The following is a 15842-nucleotide window of genomic DNA, read 5'->3' on the forward strand; positions in this document are numbered from 1 at the left end:
GAGATAAGATGCAGTTCAATGATCTTCCACTAGGTGGCAGAAGGTAACTAATTAACCTTTGAATCCATGTTTTTGATATTTTCATCCATAGTGTGATGTGACGTCATCAATAAAGATTGGGAATTACATTGCAAAGATATAAAATGTTTCTCACCACCACTGTCACATTTTTCCTCATCGCTGCCATCCATACAGTCGGGGTCGGCATCGCAGCGCCAGCGAATGGGGATGCAGTGGCCGTTTTTGCACTGAAACTGATCACTGTCACACTTGACCTCACAGCCATTCTGGATCAAAATAAAAACAATCCTTTCCATTAGCGTTGCCAATTTTCAAGTGTGAAACGGAAGGAATTGAGCGATACCTCATCGGAGCCATCGGCACAGTCGTGGTCACCGTCGCATTTCCAGCGTCCGGCGATGCAGCGGCCATTTGTGCAGGCAAATTCGCTTTCCGAACACTGCCGTGGAACTGAGGGAACAGAGTTTGCAGTTTAGGAGGATGAGAGGTGCTTGTCAGTTAGGAAGGAAAAGGGGAGGAGGAGCAGAAAAGAAACGAGGAAGCAGTGCAACAAATAATAAAGGTTGCCATCTGTTAAAACAGAAAAGAGGTTGACCAAGTTGTTTGTTTCAGGAATGACTCATGGGAGCAGAGGTGGGGATGGGACAGCATACTGTAAACTATGGTACATGGTGGAAGATTATTTTTTGGGGGGGGGGGTCTGGGGGGGGTCTGAAAGAGGGCAGAAAGGACAAAGACCAAGTAGCTGAGGTTGCTAAGATGAAACTATGAAAACACCTACCTCTGCCTCACAGCAATAGGCCAGTGTGAAATACAAAATAGATATGAGATGATATGAGATGTGCAAGTGACCAAAAGGCCGATTCAAATGGAATCTCGTCGGCGGGTGAATCAAACAGCAAAACACAGTGAAATATGACACGTTGCTAAACACTCACACACCTACAAACACTCACTGGACATGAGCACAGTTTAGTACAGGGGTGTCCAAACTAAGGCCTGGGGGTCATTTGCGGCCCAACATCCATTTTTCAGTGGCCCACGGCGTATACTAAAAATGATATTTAAGCACGGCCCATGAGTTTTGTTTTTTGTTTTTTTAAGTGGGGAGGTAGGGAGAGTGAGGGTGTTGAAAAAAAAAACAAATGCCACTAATAATAATAATAACTAAAATAACACAATTTCCATTCAAAACACCGGTGAATCAAGATAGTTCAAATTTAGAAGCAAAAATTGTTTGTACAAAAAAGGTTAAATTTCTGAACATATCACATGAATGCTTCTCAAGTAGCAGTTTTAAAAATTGGTCATCCAACTACAGTTTGTGCTTGCTTTGGTTCTGAATGTGGAGATGGGATTCAGTTGCTGTTCAGTGCAGGGCCGGATCTAGTTGAGTGCGATACAGGGCTGAAACCACCCCAAAGCCTGAAAAAATCTTTTTGCCATATAATCTTTACCAGAAAGCTGTTATGTAGCAGTTTTTCAAAAATAACTAGAAAATAGAAACAATATATAATTGGTCGCATGACTGATTTTAGCATGCGTAATAAATTAAAGTTGAATAATTTTAAAGTGGCCCGTGCATCCTTCCATTTTTTTTATGTATGCAAATGACAAAGTATGTATTAAAAGTACACAAAAAATATGTGTGTATTGTGCAGGTCTTCATCGAATGCAATCAAACTAATGTTATTTTGTTTGTTAAAAAAATAAGTTTTTCCCCCGACTGTTATGAGTTTTTAATCACACTCGAGAGCAAGAAATCTCCTAATGGATTCATAACACAGTAGAAATACAAGACTGTGTTTTTAAGGAGCTATAAAACATATGAATGCTGCATTCCAGAACACACCAGGGAGGTTAGGAATTTTTGAACCAAGACTAGAAATTTATATTGGAACACTGTTTTAACGCCTGAAAACTAGGTTTTTATCAAATATATTTAGAAGCATGTATCGATCACCACCAGTTAAGCAAGGAATAAGGTATGGAGATCTATCAAAAAGTATCTCACAAGACAGATTTTCGTACTTTAATGGTGTATTCAATGATGAATTTATTGAGTGGGAACCTACCACACTTGTCTTCATCAGAGTTGTCCCCGCAGTCATTGTCGTAGTCGCATTGCCAGCGTCCGGGCACACAGCGGTTGTTCTTACAGCGGAACTGATATGGCTCGCACGTCCGCTCATCTGAGCATCAAAAGCAACATAAAGAGTACACCAATTTTTTTTTAGGATTTTCAATATTATAGCAATAAACATTTTGTCTACTCACCACACTCCTCTTTGGGTTCATCTGAAGCGTCGCCACAGTCATCCTCGCCATCGCACTTCCAGCGTGCGGGGATGCAGCGGCCCGAGTCCTTGCAGCGGAACTCGTCCACACCGCATGTCATTTGAGCTGCAGCGGAGATGAGATTTTAAATGCAAGGGAGTCTTCTTTGAAAATTTTGTTCACCTGCTCGTTTCAGCTATATTAGTTTCATAATATTATCTAATTAAATACTTTCTTTTTAAGGAAGTCAACTTTAAATATTTCTTGACAATAATATGTTTTATGTGACCTCAGTAGTCTAAACATCCTGATTAATATTGTATTTGTAGAATAGCTATTTTTATCCATCTCAGGGGGGCGGCCATTTTGCCACATGCTGTCGACTGAAGATGACATCACAGTTGCGCAGGGCTCAGGCAACCAATCGCAGCTCACCTGTTTTCTGAAGCTGAGCTGTGATTGGTTGTTACCTGAGACCTGAGCAATATTAATGTCATCTTCAGTCGACAGCAAGTGGCAAAATGGCCGCCCCCCCTGAGATGGATAAAAATAGCTAGATTTTGCTGCATAACTCATATTCCACTAACACAATACTAACCAGAATACCATATTTAGACCAGCGGGGCTGCATAGAACAAATTATTGTCAAAAAGTTTTTTGCATTGACTTCCCGTTTAAATAAATAAATAAATCAGTTTCCTATGCATGAACACTTTGATGTGGTCAGATGTGTCTTACTGCAGTTGGCTGGCTCATCAGATCCATCCACGCAATCATTGTCCCGGTCACACACCCACACCCGCGGAATACAGCGCTTGGTGACGGCACACTGGAACTGGTTGGGGGCGCACGTCACCTCCGCTATATAGACGACAGATGGAGCATTAGTCTATCTTCCATATCGGGAGCTAAAACACAATGTGACAATATTGTACTGGTAAAACCCACGACAATCTTTCTCATCCTCTCCCTCTCCGCAGTTGTCCTGTCCGTTGCAACGGAAGATGCCAGGGATGCAGCGACTGGGGTGGCTGCATTTAAACTGACTGGGCAGGCACACGTGGATATCTGGAGGGTGGGTGCACAAAAGGTTACAGGTAGGAATTTGGCAAAAGAAGATGAAACTTTGCAATTTACATACCACAATTGGCTTCGTCCGAATTATCTTGGCAGTCGTTATCGCCGTCACAGATGTAGGCGGGATTTGTGCAAATTCCTGTGCCGCATTGGAACTGACCTGGTCTGCATTTAAACTCAGCTATAGTGACGAGACGGAGGGATATTATTAGACCCAACGGTAAAGTACGACGGCGATCACGGCGAGGAAGCGTTCCGTCACTTACGGCAATCGGCGGGCTCATCTGAGCGGTCCCCGCAGTCATCTTCAGTGTCACACTTCCACCAAAATGGAATACACTTGTCGTTTTTGCAAACAAACTGAAGAATACGAGATGGCAATGATAAGGCAAAAAAAGAAAAGAGGAAAAAAAAGCACATAATACATTTCTAGAAACTTTCCATGGGAAGGCCAGGAGGGGAATTAAAGTTTACATTGGAATTGATGACATTGAATCTAATATGACATCTTTAATTCCCATGGAAAGTTTCAAAGCCCTTCAATGACGTCATCATTTTAAACGAGCGCACCTGACTGGCAGTGCAGTTCGACAAGCACTGTTTGCCATCTGCTGCCAGATAAAAGTTAGTGGGGCAGGCGCATTTGTAGCCGCCTCCTGGCGAGAGTAGACACAGGTTACTGCAGCCACCATTGTCCGTCTGGCACGGGTGATCCGCAACTGCAGAGCGAGGCGAAAGAAAATTAGACGTTCCGTCAGTGACAGCAACTGAAAGATGACTCGGTCGTACCCTCCGGCTGGCGGTATGGGTGGTAAATATGGACGTCCATTGGTCTGTGTAAGGTGCTAATCAGCAAGGTCTTGTTGATTCCTAGGGTCTTATGAGCTCTGTTGATGGATTTGGTTTCCCAGTCTGTCCAGTAGATGTACTCCTCAAACAGAGTCATCGCAAAGATGTGGGGGATGTCCTGGGTTAGAACTGCACATGGAAGGAGACACACATTGCTTGCAAGATCCTGCAAAATACACAACTCCCCTCCCACACGGCTGTGTGTGTGTTTTACTTGTGTGTCTGTTGGTTCCGTCCAAGCTGGCGAAGGCGATGTAGTCCTCTCGTGCGTCGGCCCAGTAGATGCGGTCATTTACAAAGTCCAGAGTCAGACCATTGGGCCAGGTGATCTTGTCCTCCACAATAACGGTCCTGTTTGAGCCGTCCATTCCAATCCTCCCAATATGAGGGGTGTCGCCCCAGTCTGACCAGTACAAGTACCTGTCAAAAAAAAAAAAACAGGGGTGCATTAGAATTACTGCATGAGGATAGAGACAAATCCATATGTAAACAGGAGCAGCCGGCTTGAACCTTTGATACATTTGATATACATTTTCTTACCCATAGCGTACATCCACAGCCACAGCCCTTGGTTCTCTCAAGCCATTGTTGACAAGAACTGTCCGGTATGCCCCATTCAGCTTTGACACTTCAATAGTGTCTCGCCCTTTATCGCACCAGTACAGGTTTCCTCCTACCCAGTCCACTGCAAGCCCATCTGGGTTGCTGAGTGATGTGCGATGGAGGACCTGTCAAAAAAAAAAAAAAAAAAAGCGACTTTAATTAATTGCAATTAACTCATTCACTGCCATTGACGGCTTTAGACGTCAAAAATTCATTTGAACTATTTCTGTTAGTTTAACATTTTTTTCCACTTTTAAAAAGAGTATGAAAACCTAGAAAAAAGTTGTTATTGTACATTTAGAACGATATCAAATTTGTGATTAATCGTGAGTTAACTATTGAAGTCATGTGATTAATTACAATTAAAAATTTTAATCGCCTGACAACCTAATTTGTAATAATCTTTTCTTTTCTTTTTTAAAATAATCGTTTTTTTTTTCAAAAAACTTATTTTTAACAATATTTTCTTTCTTTTATATTTTCTTTTCAAAAAAACCTTACTCTTAACAATATTTTATTTTTTTAATTTATTATTATTATTTTTTAAAGAAAATATTATTAAATTTAGGGTGTCAGGCGATTACATTTTTTATTTGTAATTAATCGCATGACTTCAATAGTTAACTCATGATTAATCACAAATTTTATATCTGGTCTAAATATACAATATTTGCTTTCATACTCTTGTTAACAAAAGTGGGGGGGAAAAATTAACTAATAGAAATCATTCAAATGAATTTGTGACGTCTATAGCCGTCAATGGCAGTGAATGAGTTAATAAAGTCATGTAATTAATCGCATCACTTCAATAGTTATGATTAATCACAAATTGTATAGCTTTTCTAAATGTACAATAAAATATTTTTATTTAGTTAGTTTTCATATTCCTGTTAACATAAAAGTGGGAAAAAAATTTGGCTACATCGTTTACTCATTGATATAGTAATTTCATGATATTTCATACAATTTTGTTAAAATTAAAAATATGTACTATACGGTAAAAAATGAGTGTGATATTGATTTATGTTGGTCATTTTTTGTATTTGTAAGGTCATTCACTCCCAGTCATTTTCACTGAAGCAATCCACTTTGCTCCAGGCTGTTTTACCGCATTTTGACTGATTGCTGATTGATTGATGAAGGCCCACAGAATATCTTGTTCTATTGCAAGAAAACTTGGGACCGACCAAAAGAAAGATTAGAGTCTCTTCTTTCATCAGAAAAAAAAAATTCTATCTGTTTCTGTTTTGCAGCAATTAGCATTAGAATATAGCTAAGTTTCATCATTATTCACAAATCTGTTTAGAACTGTGAGGGAATGTGCAACATGGCCCTGGTTGATCTCTTATACTCTACTACCACCTGCTGGCCGTTTTTGTAATAACTAGCATTGCTTCAACCCTTTTGTGCAGTTGAGAAACTGCATCAAAGCTTTTTGTATGCTCTAGCATATTTTATTTTTATTTTTTTTTTTACGTAAATTTTGGGTCACTAACAACATTTAAAATAGAATGTACTTATACTGTACGTTTTTGGGAGAAAATGAGTTAATGGCCCGTTAACAAAAAATGTGCTGTTAAAGGAGTAACTTTAACTCATTTTGAGATCCATACATGCACAGGTTTTTTTCTTCTTCTGCTGCACAACTTGACATAAAAAGTGTCACAATATAAGTCGCATTGACCTGAACATCACTGCCATTGATGAGCATTCGTCGGATCATGCTGCCCTGCGTGGTCACATCGGTCCAATAAATCATCTGCTGGCGATAGTCAAAGTCCAAAGCCACAGCGTTGTTCAATCCCTGCCAATGCGCAGATATTAGTTCGAACCCCAGCAGACGTGCATTGAAACTGTTACCCATGGAAGCAGCAGAGCTCACCTGTTTGAGGAGCGTGTAGTTGGAACCATCCAAGTTGAGTTTGCGTAAGTAGTAGCGATTGGCAAAGATCAGGAAGGGTTCCTCATCTGTACAAAGCAGAGAAATGATTCAGGAACACTGCATGATTTTCAGGACCATTATGTGTAGCTTGCTTTCCTTTTCATGATTTTCGTCTTGCAGGGCTCCAGATTAACATTTTTTTTTTTACTAGGAGCAAAGAGGGCCCTAACATGCAATTTTAGGGGCATATGTAAAAAATTTAGGGGTGCATACTGTAAATTGACTTGTGTATATGTTCACATTTCCACTCATTTTTATTGCATTACAAATAATAGGCTGAAATGTGGAGCAGGAGTTTGTCAGCAACAAAAAAATATAGAAGATTAATAAAAATCAAACTAATAAAATAAATAAAATAAGCAAATTTACTGGTCGTACATCCATAATTAGATGAACAATCTACTTGCATGATCTCAAACTTTAGGAGCAAAATTCCACCGTTTAGAGGCAGTCTGGAGCCTTGACCTACATTAAGGAAATACTATTTAGGGCTCTGAGGTCTGTAGGCTCAAAGTAAACATGGTGAAGCGGCTTTTAGTCGTTATGCTGCACACAAATAGAATAAGTTGCCAACAGAAATGAAGTCAGCGCTAAGTACAAATGCTTTTGAATCCAGGTTAAAAGATTTGGGTTTTTCCTAAAATTGATGATTAAAGGTCTTTTAAGCACTTTTAGTTGTGTATTTAAATGCTGCCAAGTAAGTATTTTTGTTCTCTTTGCTTTATTTTTTCATATCTTCAAACTGTTCTGTTTGTAAATGCTTTTATTATTGTGCTTTGGTTGTATGAAGCCCATTGAGTTGTCTTCTATATGAAATGTGCTATCTAAATAAAGTTGCTTTACTTTAACTTGCTTGTCTTGGCTTTACAGTTTCCTCCCACAGTCCAAAAAGTAATATAACAAGTGTATCCACTTTCACTTAATTGATCCTATTCATTACAAATAATGATTTAAAAAAAATCTATTCTAGCCACTGATGACAGACATTTTTGTGACACTTTAGTTTGCCTTAAGAGTTTTCTAATGTAAACATGTGCCTTGTACATTATATATCGTCGTGGTGTGAATGTGAGTCTGTCTGGATGTTTTAGCCCTGATCTGTTTACCTTGAATGAGCACAGACGGCCTTCTAGAAAACTACCGGATAGATGTCTGTCTCTCTTACCAGATGTCGATTTGCATATGGTGGGGTTTTCTGGGCTAAGCTGGAAGCCCTCAACACACAGGCAGTGGAAGCTTCCATGTGTGTTGATGCAACGTTGCGTGCAGGGATAGGTGCTTGTACACTCATCCACGTCGCCGCACGTCTTCCCGTCATCTTTCAGCCGGAATCCAGCGTAGCATCTGCACTGCGAGGTGACCCAGCAAACGGCAGGTAAAGCCGCAGTACACATCGCAAAGCTGTCCACGCACATCTTTAAATCACACTTATGGCATTCACTTACCTTGAAGCCTATCTTCAGGTCCTCACAAAGCTGAGAGCAGCCACTCAATTTGGTATTCAGGCACTCGTTAATAAAGCAGTTGAGCTCATCTGAGCCATCGCCGCAGTCGTCCTTATGGTCGCATAGTAACGTCTCGTTGATGCATTTCCCGTTGTTGCAGGCGTATGCCGTGTCATTGCATTTTTTCTCTGTTGCGCACACACACACAAATTAAATAAAACAATTGGTACACCATACCCATGTAAACACAGTTAATATATAACCTGGGCCCAGGCAGCGTGTATTTTTAGGCGCTTCGTCTGAGTGGTCATGGCAGTCAAAGTCCCCATCGCACTCCCATGAGCTCTGAATGAGGCAGCGTCCATTGGCACAGCGGAACTCATTGGGTCGGCAGGTTGGGTATTCTGTTATGCGGCGACAGGAGAATTGAGCCGCGAGAATCATCCGCTCGGTTTGTAAAAACCTCTCCACTTACCACACTCCTGCGACTCATCCGAGCCGTCGTTACAGTCGTTGTCGTGGTCGCACACAAAGTGCTTGGGAATACACAGCCGGTTTTGGCACATGAACTCATCGTTGCTGCATGTGTTGTTAAAGACTGGGACACAAACAAACATACTGGGTTAGTGAAAGAATTTTATTTTTTTTCTTGTCACTTTGATTGTATCCAAGCCCGCCTGTACTCACCACAACCAGCTTTGACGCTCTCGTCCGCCCCGTCGGGACAGTCCTTGTCTCCGTCGCACTTCCAGCGCTGAGGGATGCACATGTGGGAGCCGGGACACTGGAAGGCTTCTGGACTGCATGTTTTGGTCTCTATCATTGTTAAAGAAAACAATCAGAAATCACCTCTCTTCATCATCTACTCAATGAACTACTAAAGATATGTAGATTAATGCTTCAGGCGAATAGGCATATTTACGAATGTCGGGTTTCACTGGCGTAGTTTAATGTGTAAAAAGATGTCCAATAGCCTACTTCATTTTTTCCAGACCTTTATGAAATTAACTGCAATTTTCTATTCTTTAAACTGTAGGGCTGTGCATAAATCGGTGGTAACTCGAATTAAGTAGCAAAATAGCCGTTGTAAATAAACCGTGCGCGGAAACGACATATGCTGCATAACCAGGAAGTAGTTTATTTATGCGTGTTTGTGTCTGTGTGTGTCAGACACTGTCCTAGCAACAGAATAATTGTCTGCTTTAACGTCTAATTGTTGGCCTCTCACACAAAAAACAAAAAGGGACTTCACAAACGTGGACACGTACTGGCTGTCTCTCACGCCTTCTTAGGTTAGACAAACTAGCTTAGCATTAGCAAGCCTACTAGCTTATTATTAGCAAGCGTAGCATTAGCTAGGATGAAGCTACTAGCAAAGCATTAGCGAGCTTGTCATTAGCGAGGACAAAGCTACAAGCGTAGCATTAGCAAGATTAGCATTAGCGAGCTTGTCATTAGCGAGGAGGAATTGACATGCATGGCATTAGCAAGCATAGTATTAGTAAAGACGAAGCTACAACAAGCTAGTACACGCGATGCAGATGGATTTAAAATAGGACAAAACAACAAATCCTGTTGGCCAGGGTACATGATGCGGGATCCTGGTACTTAAAAGTAAATTAGTGAAGTTATTTCCGTGGAGTTAACTGTGTCAACAGCAAGTGTAGGTTTTAATAACTCAATATGTTTGAATGAGATAAGTGAATATGGCTAAGTATGAATGAATATCAAGCGCTATTAAAGTGCACTCCATTTATTTACCATTTTGATCAAATATAATTTTTCATATGTTGGACTGTGAAGCATTTTTCGGGAAAAGTACAAGAAGTAAGCGATTCGAGTTTATTCGGGACTCGGTCGATGACATGAATGAGACTCTTGAGTGCCGATGATGCCCCCCCCAAGTCTAGACACAGAGGACGCGGCTGCAGCAGTGACTCAGTAACTTCATTTCGGTTGAGAATTGAATTTTTACTCACTGCATTTACTGTCCTCATCGCTGCTGTCGCCGCAGTCGTCCGCTCCGTCACACACCCACGAGTTAGGAATGCAGCGGTGGTTCCCGCACTCAAACTGGGAGGCTGAGCAGACTTTATCTGGAAGATCACGAGGAAGCGTATGAAGCACGTGTGGCTTGTTCGGCTGCAAGTATGCCGACTTACCACAGTGAGCCTCATCTGCACCGTTCTCGCAGTCGTTCTCTTTGTCGCAAGTCCAGCTCATCGGGATGCACCTTCCACTGGGACAGGCAAAGAATGGCGTTGGGCACTTGGTTTTTCCACTCCCTAGGAGAGCATAGACATGGTCATTGTAATTATAAGCTTTTATCATAAAAGACAGAAGAAAGGTAATTTACATTGCTGTGTTATTCAAGAACAATATTTCTCATTTCCCATTTGAAACTATTTGAAACTATTTGACATTGGACATTATGCTCTTTTTCCCAAGTGAAAAACGACCTTTCCTAGATCCCCGCCTTCCCATTTTGTGAAAATCAATGTGTACTGCAGGACCTGGGCAATTTCTCTCATCGGAGAGGTCTCCACAGTCGTTAGCCCCGTCGCATTGCCACGCGGGGTCATAGCAGAGGGTGGTGAACTCGCACTTCTGAAATGTCACTCCCTTCACTCCCAGGCGGAAATAACTGGAACAGTCTGTGGCAGCTTAAAACAAGAGAGACACACACAAATTACTTTACAGATTTACGTATTTATATTTTGCAACATCGGCCTTTTTGATTCCAACTTACTGCAGTTCATCTCATCGCTGGCATCCTCACAGTCCACTTTTTGGTCACACTTGCTGGAGTTTGTGATACAACTTCCATCTCGGCACTGGAACTGCTCAGGTGAGCACAGTGTGGCTGACGAGCACAAACATCCAGGATCAGCTTGTGCTCATCAATAACGTCTTTTCATTTTAACCCTGGAGAACCCACGGGGTCAAATTTGGCCCCTATAAATTCTGCTACTCAAATAACAAAGACCTTTTTTTTTATTACAAATTTAACTTCAAAAGTCCAGAGTGCCACTTCTGACCCCTGCATGGGGCCATCTAGTGGATGAATATTGCACTTACATGAGCCAGAGTGGTGGTGACAAGATGGCTAAAATGCAACAAATAAAACAAAAAAATTATATTGGTCAATGTAGCTGTGTATTTGATCGATTATTTTCTTAAATTTTAAATAGTTTACTGACAGTTTTTGTTATTCTGATTTTTCGAAATGATACCCCTAAATCCCAAAGGGTCAAATTTCGCCCTAATCCTAAATTAGGGAATACATTGAAAAAAGATATATTTTGGTGTTCAGTGAATTTATAGCAGTCATTTAATGTATAATTCATAATTTTGCAAAAGAAGAAAAGGGTTCTTGGGTTCTCCAGGGTTAAAACGAGACATTAGTGCCTGATTAGCGAATCTGACTTTGTATTGTGAATTGACATGCCATTGACTTACTGTTACAGAAAAGCTCATCGGAATTGTCTCCACAGTCGTCTTGTCCGTTACACCAGGCGTGATGCCCTACGCAGCGGCCGTTCACGCAACGCCTGAAGCCCTTTTTGCACGCGCGGTTGGCTGGAACACAATTTGGCGTGATATAGCATGCAAAATAAAAACAAATATATTGGGCCCGGCGCCTCATTAAAACAGACTTGCTTCTCACCACAGTAAGACTGCTTCTCGTCCGATTTGTCCTTGCAGTGGGCCATGCCGTCGCAAGTCAGCGTGTAGTTCACGCAATCTCCGTTTCCGCACTCAAACTCATCAATGGGATTGCATGTGGCGTTCACAGCTACAGTGGGAGGATAAGAACAGCAATTTGTTTTCACTGTTCAATTGCGTTTAATAGCAGGTGACATATTATGTAAAATGTACATGTTAATTGTTTGTATATAGATAATTACGCCTGCCCAACCACCAAGTGTGAGTAACCAAGCAAATATTTTGTCAGCTGCCTATTTTCAATAAAGTGCTGCCTCCAGGAGTGAAACACTGAATAGCCCAAGCTCTATCCCTGCCCGTCACGATAACGAAAGACAAAGTCAGTCAGGTGGGTAAGACAGAATATGATAAGAGGATGTTAAGTGTGCTTTGAAGGAAGAATGTCAGAGACCGTTTATTAACTCATTTGCTCCCAAAAACGTATAAAAAATATTTTAAATATTGCCATGGTACCGAAAATATATTTAGACGTTTATGTTTTGTTATGCTAGAGCATACAGAAGGCTTTGATGCAGCCTCTGAAGTGAAGAGAATGCTTAAAGCAATGGAAGTTATTACAAAAACGGCCAACAGGTGGCAGCAGAGTATAAGAGATCAACCAGGGCCATGTTTCAAAAAGCTCTTTTTTCACAGTGTTTCAAACAGATTTGTGACTAATGATGAAACTTAGCTATATTCGAATGCTAATTGCAAAACGGAAACAGATAGAAATATATTTTTCCTTGATGAAAGAAGAGACTCTAATCTTTCTTTTGGTAGGTTCCATGATTTTATAGCAATAAAACATAATATTCTGTGGGCCTGGCAAAATCTGTCAAAATCCAGTAAAACAGCCGGGAGCGAAGGGGGTTTCTTCAGTGAAAATGGCTGGGAGAGAATGAGTTAAGACATCTGTGAACTCTTTTGAAAAAATTGCATCATTTGTCTCCACTTAATCTATTATCAGACTTACTGGCTTTAGTTCTAGAAATTCAGCACACACAAAAAAGACCTGTGCGGTTTCAAGATTTAATCAAAAGCATTAGACATACTTATTGAAAAAGAAATGAATTAATCAGGCTAAAGGGAATTTAGACCATTCAAGGTTTCCACAAGTCTGAATCAGATATGCCAATACATTTAGTCCAAAATGTATCTACATTATATTTGCGGTCAATAAAGATAGAGTGCATTACCTATGCAAGTGTTGTCTTCCAAAAGCTTCCTGTCACCACGACAACTGCAGTTGACCCTCCCTTCCGAAGTCAGCAGACACAGGTCCTGACATCCTCCATTGTTAAAGCGGCACAGAGAGAATTCACCTGTCCAGAGATCAGTAGAAATGTCAAATTTCATGCTAACTATGCTAACACACATCCATCAAATAGTGTATATATCACTAGTTACACTTATTAAGTTATTTTTGTTATTGTTTAATCGAGTCCTTCTCAAATTGGGGTGATGGGGGTTGGTCCATTGTGACCCCAAGATACATGTTTTTTTGTTTGTTTTTTGCCATACTAGAATAATAATGTAATTGCACATCCACTACAGTAGGCGGCACTGGCGCTCTCATTGTCAGAGACTGGAGCATTAGCTTCTCTGCAGAGGCCTTTTTATAGGCAAATTATATTATTTATAGTCAAAGGGCTAGCTTTTAGCTAACAAAAAAAATAATTGAGAAGCACTGGTTTGATAATTTTATCAACCTAGAAAGTGGCAAATATGCTGCTTTATGCTGCATTATGGATACACAGTACAAGCAAGTGTAAAAGTGTGTTATGGGCCAACCCCAGAAGACTTTGGGTAAAAGTACTACATCCTGGACTGACGGACAGTGTGAGTGAAAACGGGGACTGGGAACTGAGCCAACGCCTGCAGCGTTCAAGTCAGGTATGTAAACCACTACACGAGGGGTTTACGTTTACAACCTTCAGTATCTTTGGCTGCTTTCCGCTTTAGGGGGACTGGATTCAGATCAGTAAAACAGACTGACAGCCTTTGAAAAAAAAAATCTTAGCGTTGCCACAAACACTGTGGAAAATACTCACAGCTGTTAGTGTCATTGGCCACGGCGGTGATTCCCATTGGCTGCTGGGGTATGTCGGCACGCAGAACCTTCATGTCTCCTCCGGTGTATTTGTCAGCCCGAAGCACAGCCCTTCTCACCCAGTCCGTCCAGAAGATGTAGTCTCCATATACTGACAGGCCGAACGGGTGCACTGGTTCATTCTTCAGTACCACCTACAGGGGGAAGCACAACCAAACTTATGGATTGGCGCATTCAGGAAATTCCAATCTTGGAGAGGACAAACAAACCCACAGATCATAATATGCAATCACAACGCAGTATAAATATTGCCATTGTGTTGGGGCAAGCTGAGCAATGTGTGCGTGTCTCTCACGTAACGCCTGCTGCCGTCGTACTCGCAGCGCTCTATCTTGTCCAGGGTGGCGTCAGAGAAATAAAGCTTTTCGGCGCGGTGGTCAATGGCCAGGCCGTTGGGGGTTCGGATGTCAGTGCCAATGATCACGATCACGTTGGACCCCATGAGTGTGGCGCGCATGATACTTGGGGACTGCTCGTTCCAGTTGGTCCAGAACATCAGGCTGTGTGTGGGGGGGGGGGGGAACGGAAAATTAACAACGTGAAGGTCAAGGTCAACGTCAAGGTGTAACATGACAACCTCTGGCACTCGTCAAGGACGAAGGCTCTGGGGTGGTCGTCTCCTGACATGGTGACCACCGTGTGCCGGTCAACAGCGCCCCAGCGGCTCTGATCCACAGTGTGACGGGTGATAGTTGAGGTGGTGTAGCTGGTCCAGTACAGCATATCCCAGCCCCTGTGGTACGCCAGACCCTCTACTGAGCCCACATCTACAAAAACACACATAACATTGAGTGAGACAGTTGAGGAAAAGGGCAAATAATCACAGGGGGGTTGCATTACAACTAGCAGCCCCACCTGATGAAGCAGATGACACCGCAGTAAAAAAAAACAAAAAAACAAAAAAACAACTAACAAAATATGTACTTTATAGTTAATACAGAGAGGTAATTCACTTACCAAATCTAAACTTACCGATTTACGATTGACAATATACTTCAAAAAGGTCAAGGTTTCAATACCGCTAATACTGGCTGTCACCAGTGATAAGCTTTTTTTCTTTGTTAAGGGGACTTTTAAGCAGGGCACGATATGACTGGCTGCTTGCAGAGTTGAGTAAATGAGCGGCCTCAATAAAGGGCTCAAATTATTTTTTTTCTCCTTCTCTGCGCTGAATGAAGGAGTTAGCATGACAAACGAGACACCCACTGCAAATGGATGCTCTTTTGCTCTGATTAAAAAAAATAAAAATAAAAAATATGTGCCAAGGGTACTAGTTAACCCCATGGACAACATGAGTAGCCCAAAGGTTTGTTTACAAAGAAGAATGTTTAAAATGTATAAATTTATTTATTTAAACTTTGCATGGTATGAGTTTCTTCTGTACCAAATATTCTTTATTTCGTTTAAAAAGCCGCTTAGAAAATGAATAAATTCACTTATGAAGAAAATTGTGTAAAAATGGGGGGGGACATGCTACTTTTTTTTTTTTTTATAGGTCATTTTAGAGCTGTAATTTTAATACCGCAATATTTTTGCACACGGTTTTCATACCTGCCCATGCCTAATGACGCCACCAAAAGTTATATTATTGCCTATAGATTGAACAAGATGGCGTCCAAAGTACTATTTTGTCAGATGAAGCTCTTCAACTCACTTCAACATACACTATGGATAAACTATATGAATATATATCTGGGGCTTCCCCCTAAAGTTGAATTACGAATATGCAGACACATGCTGCCAACTCTCCTCGTCATTTAACTGCTGTTTGGGTCAAGCCTGGTAGGAGAAATCTGCCTCCAAACAAATCCTG

At 41.2% G+C, this 15842-nt stretch overlaps 1 protein-coding gene across 5 annotated transcripts in view; it reads right to left on the minus strand.

Annotated features, from left to right (window-relative positions):
• The window catches only part of LOC144056723 (low-density lipoprotein receptor-related protein 1-like), a 123033-nt gene that overhangs the window by 11822 nt on the left and 95369 nt on the right, over positions 1-15842 (minus strand). For 2 of the 5 annotated variants that reach the window (XM_077573744.1, XM_077573743.1), the window contains exons 42-70: positions 14607-14796; positions 14325-14529; positions 13971-14163; positions 13116-13241; positions 11882-12010; positions 11674-11793; positions 10964-11077; positions 10728-10877; positions 10377-10499; positions 10194-10310; positions 8902-9030; positions 8690-8812; positions 8478-8618; positions 8215-8402; positions 7935-8118; positions 6710-6795; positions 6512-6631; positions 4765-4952; positions 4439-4644; positions 4165-4353; positions 3946-4094; positions 3642-3735; positions 3440-3556; positions 3247-3366; positions 3037-3159; positions 2299-2424; positions 2097-2213; positions 365-471; positions 155-287 (exon numbers count right to left, since the gene is read on the minus strand). In XM_077573744.1, the coding sequence (XP_077429870.1) occupies positions 155-287; positions 365-471; positions 2097-2213; positions 2299-2424; positions 3037-3159; positions 3247-3366; positions 3440-3556; positions 3642-3735; positions 3946-4094; positions 4165-4353; positions 4439-4644; positions 4765-4952; positions 6512-6631; positions 6710-6795; positions 7935-8118; positions 8215-8402; positions 8478-8618; positions 8690-8812; positions 8902-9030; positions 10194-10310; positions 10377-10499; positions 10728-10877; positions 10964-11077; positions 11674-11793; positions 11882-12010; positions 13116-13241; positions 13971-14163; positions 14325-14529; positions 14607-14796 (4107 nt within the window). Of the gene's footprint in view, positions 1-154; positions 288-364; positions 474-2096; positions 2214-2298; positions 2425-3036; positions 3160-3246; positions 3367-3439; positions 3557-3641; positions 3736-3945; positions 4095-4164; positions 4354-4438; positions 4645-4764; positions 4953-6511; positions 6632-6709; positions 6796-7934; positions 8119-8214; positions 8403-8477; positions 8619-8689; positions 8813-8901; positions 9031-10193; positions 10500-10727; positions 10878-10963; positions 11078-11673; positions 11794-11881; positions 12011-13115; positions 13242-13970; positions 14164-14324; positions 14530-14606; positions 14797-15842 lie in introns of all 5 variants that reach the window. The other 3 variants (XM_077573741.1, XM_077573742.1, XR_013295099.1) reach the window with 2 other exon arrangements.

Source organism: Vanacampus margaritifer, chromosome 8, assembly GCF_051991255.1.
Source record: "Vanacampus margaritifer isolate UIUO_Vmar chromosome 8, RoL_Vmar_1.0, whole genome shotgun sequence".
Classification (NCBI taxonomy): Eukaryota; Metazoa; Chordata; class Actinopteri; order Syngnathiformes; family Syngnathidae; genus Vanacampus; species Vanacampus margaritifer.